The 8,242-nt window shown below is 40.1% G+C and overlaps 1 protein-coding gene across 1 annotated transcript in view; it reads right to left on the reverse strand.

Moving 5' to 3' along the window:
• Positions 1-479: 479 nt before the first annotated feature.
• The window catches only part of TGFBR3 (transforming growth factor beta receptor 3), a 179,728-nt gene continuing 171,965 nt past the window's right edge, over positions 480-8,242 (reverse strand). The window contains exon 17 of the mRNA XM_006919403.3: positions 480-3,915. Within this exon, the coding sequence (XP_006919465.1) occupies positions 3,797-3,915 (119 nt within the window). The 3' untranslated portion in view covers positions 480-3,796. The remainder of the gene's footprint in view (positions 3,916-8,242) is intronic.

Below are 8,242 nucleotides of genomic sequence, written 5' to 3' on the forward strand. Positions count from 1 at the left end.
AATTTTACATATAATTTCAGGTAGTTAATAGACTCTCTGAAGCCCATTTATGAATCACCTAAGGTTTTTGCTCCAACACATACAAGGAGAGTTTAATGGCAGGAAAATTAATTGAACTGCCAATTTCTCCCTCTACCCTCTGAGAGAGGAGCTGGTGCCAAGGTGTAATCTTGGTACTGGAAAATGGATGGACTCTTGTTTGTGACAAGAGCTCCAACCTCACGGGAGTGTGATGCTACTTAAGCCTCTCACACTGTTCCTGCCGTGTGGGGACAGACCTGTGTGAGTTGTGAGGGGTGGGCTGCTGGCCTTGATTCCTTTTTTGGTCTGCTCTAGTGAGCCTAGGGTATTCTCTAGCCTTTTCTCTCCTTCCTCCTCATCAGCACACTTGTATTAGAAGATAAATTTAGGAGAGAAGCATAGTAAAAAAAAGGTTACATTAGCCTGAGGGTATAATTTAATAATGACCAAACAAGATGTATATTAATAATTGATATATATCTTTTATTATGCACAGATAAAGTACTTAAAACTGTGGTTATCAAAACTATACATCTAAGCATGTTCACAAAACTGCCGACACACTGAACAGAAAAAAGACTACGTACAACAGGGGTGTTCAAACTGGCCACAGGGATTTCAAGGGTACTCTTTTTACCCTTATAGATGATGAAAAACAGCAATAAAATCAGGCTCATTCAGGAAAAACCAGAAGAGAAGTATTGTATTTGAAAACTGATAATAGTCCTTTTTAGAAGAAACATCTGTCAGTTTCATGAACAACCCCCACCTAAAACAAACAGGAAAAAAATCACACACGATTCACCCAATAAAATGTGCTCTGTTAATACAACCAGCAGTACAACCATCACTCAAATCATGAGGTAGTTACAGTACAAAAAGACCAGCGCACAAGTGTGTGCCCCCACACACGCTCACAATCATGCCCACTACAGAACACACACAGGAAATGGGTTTACAATCTTATTACAGACAAGGATAAAACCATTTTTTGTTGTTGTTGTTTAGAAAATACTATAGAAACAGCTTAGACAGAAGCAATTTCTGACAACAAAAAACAGTAACAGCTGGTAAACAACACATGGTGAAAAGCTATAGGATGTTACACAATCTGCCTTGGAGTTTAGAGCATTTCAATAATAGCTTTAGCATCAATAAAAACAAAAACAAAATGGCCTCTGCGAATTAAGGGTGTAGCCTGCAGAAGTTACAAGACTTTGCAGATAGAGTTTAACTGGAATATAACAACGGTTTTATAGAAACTTGGAGAACATGTTATAAAGTTGAGCTCATATTCTGTATTAAAATAATGAAGTATGAAGCAATTGAAAATGCTGTTTAACAAGAAGCTAGGGAGAAAACTCTATTTTTTTAATGTTCATTTTTAGAAAACTTTCAGAAATACTTAGTGACATTCACTCTCCAATTAACATGGGATCGTTTCATCAACATGGATTTCTTGATCTGAATAATACTTTTGACAATAAGACCTAAACGAATAAAAGTTGACTTTTTTCTTCTTTTTCTTTTAAAATCTTTTGGTTTGCATCTATAAATTTGTAAATTAATTTTAAATTACTTATAAAATCAATGGCGATGCAGCATCTCTCTCAAAAATACACATTTAAATATATTACAAAAGGTTTTAGTTTTAACCCTGTCCATCTAAGAAATGGATTTTTTAATACCTCTCAATAGCTAATTTTCTTTTTAACGGGAAGAAAAGGGTGTTTTAAAAAGCAAAGAACTGATCAAAAGAATTCACAGTAACTGAAATTATACATTTCATATGGAGTAACTTTTTTTAAAATCTAAAACACTTAAATATATCTTTATACACAAACTTTTTGTAGTAAAATATAGCTATAAGTGACTTAAAGACTCTAGTCTTCTTTGAAGACATCTTTAAACTTTTTCATACATAGAATATGCTAAAACAATACATTCTGCTGAAGGTTAGGCAAAGCGCATTATTTTCAAACACAGGTAGCGTAATCTAGGTCCTCCACTCTGATACCTTTATGTTAAAAAAAGTTAACCAAAAGGAAAAAAAATTCTCTAATCACCTATTTTCATTTGTATGTGAAAATATGCACAATTATCAAGGTAGATAGACTAGAAATCTTAGCCCTCAAATAATGTTTTGGTTAAAATCAACTTGATTGTCTACACCTATCAAATCAATCAGAGTATTACTCTATAATGTGGTAGCGATGGTTGCTAGCCTCCATCTGTCTTGCAGACGCTGTGCTTAGGTCTTGGGTAGCATCAACATTTCCTACCTAAGGTTCCATTCATAGAGAACCAGGCACAATTTCCTTATTTTAAAGGCAGTGAGATTTGCTTATGAATATTTTGGGGTAGAATCTAGCCTGCTCTATTTGTAAATTCTGAGTTGTTTGGGGTGTAGTGATCTGGAAAAAGAATAATATTTATTTGCTACGAAGCCATCCTCAGTAGTAAATGATTTGGCATGGAAATTTTCCTCAGGCATTCTTTTCTTTTTTTAACATAGAGGTATCAGTTGAGCTTATTTTAGCTGCAAAGTGGCATCATATTATTCCGTTTTATTCCATTATTCCACCTCAAACTCTTTTTGAGTTTGGGATATATTTAAGGCAGGAGAACTAAAGCAACCCAAATGAGTGCCCACATCTCAGTACTTTCTTGGCAGAACTGGTGACAATGTTCCGATAACCAAGTGGAATCTAAGAGGATCTGCCAAGCATTTGCATCTTATAAGAGCATGGTTTTTAAAAAAGGGTCTATTAAAAAGGTTGACATGTTTCGAGTGGAAACACCAATTCTCCCAAATATATTTAAGAATAAGTTTCAACTCTGAAGGCATAAAAAATTTTTAAAGGGAGAATGAATTTTTCTTCTTCACGGAAAAAATGAATGTGCCAGATGATATATTATATACTTTTACTGGCATATATAGCACTGAGCAAATTCCTCAACTTTACAACTGAATTTTGCCCCAACTTACACATTAATTTATCAGAGCAAAATATCATAAATGGGCCTACATCTGCAGTCCCAGATTTTGGCCATTTTCAATTTCTACGTGTCTATGAAGAAATACGAAATTTGCATTAAGACGTTTTTTGCAGTCAGTGTGCTAGTGTGGGGAGGAGGAGGAAGCTGATACGGTAATCAGCATCGGTTCTGGCCCAGGGCACAAGAAAGGAATGTTGCCTGATGTGTGTTGGGATATAGTCCCTGAGGGCAGCACCTATCAAGCAGACACACCAGCCCCCACAGGATGTGGCAGCAAAGTGAGAAGTGTGCATCCAGAGGTGCAAATTAGACATGGAGGAAAGCACTTAGGAGGTCTTGAAGCCTTTCTTTTGTTTTACATCTTGGTTCAGTTATTAAAAAAATTTTTTGGCCACATCTCATTGGTTCTACTGCCTAGCTATTATCCTTTTTACCAACTCGAGTCTGGGTAAAACTCAGGGCCCCAAATTATGGATGTTCTTACCTGGACAAAGCAGCATTTAAAAAACTGGCATGTGTTTCACATTGAAAACCCCCAAGCCTGTGAGGGGCTGGTGGAGAAGGCCACCACCTTAGCTTTCTCACATGAACTCTAGTGTGTTATAGAAGCCCAGGGGTTGCATTTAGATTAGCCCTGGATAGGGGGATGGTGAATACAACAGGTGATGTTTATACTGAAATTCACTCTCTCTTTACACGGCAACCACAATCAAGCCTTTCTGGAGTCTGGATACATGTGTGGTCAGGTCCGGCACTTGGCAGTGGCCAGGCTGGGCTAGGCTGTGCTGCTGCTGGAGCAGGGTGTGCTCTGCGTGCTGCCAATGCTGTGGGCCGCACTGCTGTTCTCCGAGGCCGGTGGGGAGGTGGGGACTTGCTGCCGTCCTGCAGTCTCCCCTGCAGTTGATAAAGAAAAGGGGCGAAGAAAGACGTTAGGTGTATGCATTCCTGAAAAGATCATTTCTCCCTTTGTCATTTTATCTGACGTTCTTCTCAACCAGGGGCAGAAGGCCTTACACCACAAGGCTGTTCTTTCGTTGGTGTTCTGTTTTCAAAGCCTCTTTCCTGGGAAAACAACAACTGCCTCTAGCTGTCTGACAGGCAATTATAGTAGTTAAGACCCCTGATAGGTGAGGATGAATGCCCAGAATTTCAGCGCCTACAACCTTGGAAGAAACCACCACCTGCTGTACTGTGTGATTCAACTGACTGGCACCTGTATTCAGGAAACACTGTCCATCTCTTCCAATTGTAGGGTTTGGGAGGTGAGATCTTTAAACCGTAATGAGACCACTGGCAGTTTGGGGGCCTTTTTCTGAATGTACCATGCAAAATGGAGGTGATGAAACCTCAGTTTCACCCTAGCCACAGCAGAGAACCATGTGCTGCAAGCACACAACCCACCTGAGAAACAGAGGTAGGAGGAGGCTGCTCTCTGAAAAACCTTTTGGGGAAGGGGTTTAGCTGTCCGCATATAGGGACTGCGGTTGCCAGGGAACGCTCCCTCTATCCTAAGGCTCACTGCAGGGTGCAGTGTATCACTAACACAGTAAACAACCCACTTTTCATTACACACCCCACTGCATTTGAGCTAATCCCATTCCTGTACCAAATGTGCAGTGCTCTGGAGAGAGAGGAAACCCTGGGTCACACACATGGTTTGCATTTAGCACTGCAAAAAGCCTCTAGAGTTCAGTCTTGTCTTCAGTGAAACTGGCCTCAGGGCCGCTCTCAAAAATGACTCTGGGTAGGGAAAAGTGATCAAGATCTCCAATGACAAACACTGCATTTTCTTTGAAAAGTCAGAGCATAAACTTCATAAAAGTCTGGTCAGCAGTCTCCCCCGACTCCTCTCCAATGTGGGAAGCCCCAGAGGGCCAGGTCTGTTTATGAAGGAGCCTCCTCTTTCCTGTCACACTGAAAATACACAGCTATCAGCTGAAAACACACAAGCAAAGGCCCTGCCCTTCAAGTACTGGAACTCAGCCTGTTACCTCCATTCCCTTTCTGGGCCTCTCTGCCAAAAGAGCAGTTCTGTAAAATGTATAACCGGCTCATGCCCCTAAGGCTGGTTACAGCTTCCCTGCCACCCATTTTATGAACCATACAGCTACAACACACATTTCTGCATCCACCTCGTGGCATTTATATACTTGTTGCATATTCGGCCCTTGCTACATTTCCTGATTATCTTTTCTTCTGGGATTGGTGGGACGGAGAGGAGGTAGTGTTACCATTGGAGCAATCGGAGTTCCAGTAACACACACACCTCTAGGTCCTTTTCACTTTTATGTTCTCTCAGTGTTCTGAACTTCAGCTCAGTGAATATGAGAAAATATTCATTTGTTAAAAGAACATTATGAGGTAGAAGACGGGTCAAGCCTAAAACTGGCTAACCACATGGAAACAAGGTTACGTATCCCTGGTTGGGGAGGTACGGGTTACAGCCCAGCCAGGGAAGATGGAGAGTTGTAACCCCGGAGGAGGGAGAGGTCTGCATTATATTTGGGGCTGTGATAGGTGGTTACAAAGGTGTTTTTAGGTGATTGGCAAGTGAGGTCATTTTGATTGACACTTGGCTGCTATATAACTCTTTGCCTAATGCGTACCCAGAATTCAGTCTGTTATAATTAGATTCATGAACTTCCAGGCATAAACATAGTATTATAAGGAAGCTTAAATTGTAGGCAAATTAGGGTAATACCTTCTGTGCAGGCTTCTGTAGCCAGGTTAGGCCAGCTAAGATTATGATCCTCCTGTCCTTTGTCTCCGGGGATGCAGGAGGGATTGTTTAACTACCAATAAATAGGGTGTTCTTTGGGCAGTCTCTAGGCTGGGCCCCTATTCCTTTGTTCCCCCTGTCGCTCATGTATGACTAGCTACCTAAGATTAGGGGGTTAATATTCCTCAGAAGCAGAGAAACATTGTATTTTTGTTCTTCCTTTTTGGGGGGCAATCTATATTTTGGACCCTCCCCAGCACTGCCCTCTACCCATCACATATGTATGTAATTAAAGGTGGTGCCAGAAATTCACTTTCCCCAGAATGGGAGCTTTCAAGAAGGAAATCAAATTTCAGCTTTTGTGATGTGCTCACACACACACACACACTGAAAAAAGAAAAACCCAAAACCTCCAGAGATCTGAATAACTCATGATATACTTTAAAAATTCAGCCCCCTCACAACCCACATGTTGATCCACACCCAGCTGGTTCCTCATGTTATTAATTAGAAGGGCTAATGTGGCTGTGTGTGAAGCACATTTTAAATATATCTTTTCCCCATCAGAAAGCAGGAGGTAAGTCAACACTCTACCTCTCCTTTTTGGCTCACCTGGGCTTCATTTGTTCAGCCTGATAGCGGCTCAAGCAAGATGGTTTTGGCTCATCTATTGATAGTGAACAATTCTGTCTCATCCAGAATTTGAAACGTGCTTGATTATTCACATTCAGGAAAAGTGCCAGTACTGCTCCCTGCCCAGGAAGTCTGAATATTTGTTTTCCGATGTCTATTTGCCAAATATAATTTGTTGCCATGTCAGTTTATTTTAATCAGTGCCCATTACAAAGGTCTTTCAACTTCCTGAGTTTTGGAAACCCTTGAGCTGTTGATGCAAAACACTGTCCAAAATGAAACCTCACATAAAACAAAACAAAGAAGTCCCCTATACTCAAAGTTTCAGGATACATTTCACCAAGGTGGACAAGTCAACTTAACCTAATAATCTATTGACTTGAGACAATGATGTGCCAAGGACAATCTCTGTCTAAGAATCTGCTTGGGGAAATGTTGAAAATATCTTCTTTAGACTAACCCTTCTATCTCTGTGGCTATTTTCACATGTAAGACGTGAGATTTCTCAGCATAACCAAGTTGTTAAAAAAAAAGTTTACCTTTTGAGAAAGTTTTTTTGTTAGATGGAAGTGGCACTACAGAAAAAGTCGCCATGAGAAAGAAAGTTTAATGCGCAGATATTTCTGCTTAAAACGTTAAAAAACCCCTGGGTTTTCTGTGATAGGTCTTTCAGTGTTCTGCTCTCTAACCCAGGGACCTCTGATTTCTTAGAACACTGTCTTTCTCTAAAATATCCCTTGGGTGACAAATATAATCAGTCTACTTCTGGAGAAGAAGGGCAGGGAGGATCCCAAGGTTAAGTAGGATAGGCCTACTTAGTGAATGTAAGGAGTTCGAGGAAAGCTCTTGCTCATAAATATCAAACTTGGCCATCAGAAATATGCTCAGTCTTCATGCTTTGCTCCTAAAATCTCAAACCACGTTGAAGAAGAGAGATTTGAGGAAGAGGGAGAGTGAGTAGGGGAGAGGTATTTGGTGCATGGGGTGGTACTCAGGAGGAGGGTGTGTTAGGAAAAGGATTAGTTCCACCCAGCTCTGCGGTTGAGCCTAGATACTGCCAGAGATCATTTAGACATTTTTTATATATATATATGTGTGTGTGTGTGTGTGTGTGTGTTTTAAAGAATAATCTGTTTCATTTCTTTAGCTTAGCATGGGGTTCTCCACATCTGATTTCTTGCCACTTCTTTGGCGGGTCTACTTTACAACTGGGCTCTTATCTAGAAGTCTTTCAGCATGTCAGGTCCTGAGAAAGAAACCTTATCTAAGAAAGATGTAAACAACACGAAGAGGATCTTTGGGAAAACCACACAACAGAAGAATTTTAAAGGAAGGTGAGAGGAATCTGATTATTTAGCCCAAAGGAGACCGTTTGCAAATACTGCCCACAGAGGATTATTACAAAGAGGAACAGACAGCTGTTCTTTATCTTCCCTGAGGTCAGAACAGAAGGAAATGACTTTAAATGGTAGTGATAAGGATTTAGGTCACATAGAAGAGAACTTGCTGATTATGAGGATTGGTTAGTTATAGGGGAAATTTCTGAAATTTCTTTCTTGAAAACCATATGCTTGGGGGTGATGTAGATTTAATATTACTTGACGCTGGAAAGAAAAATAAAAAATATTTTCCTCTAGGCCTACATGTTGGTTGCAATTCTATACCAATTAATGTCTCTATCTCTTGATATCCTAATTACAAGCTCACTCCTACAAGGAGAGTAAACTAGAACTACCTTTAGAGAAGTTTTCAATCACTATGTATCATTTTTTCAAAACTTGTCCCTCCCTAGTCTCCAAGCTACAAGACCTTTTATTTATTTATTTCTTTTTCCCCAGCCAAACTTCTGCAAGAGGGGTAGATTACATG

The sequence above is a fragment of the Pteropus alecto genome, unplaced genomic scaffold, assembly GCF_000325575.1.
Source record: "Pteropus alecto unplaced genomic scaffold, ASM32557v1 scaffold25, whole genome shotgun sequence".
Taxonomy (NCBI): domain Eukaryota; kingdom Metazoa; phylum Chordata; class Mammalia; order Chiroptera; family Pteropodidae; genus Pteropus; species Pteropus alecto.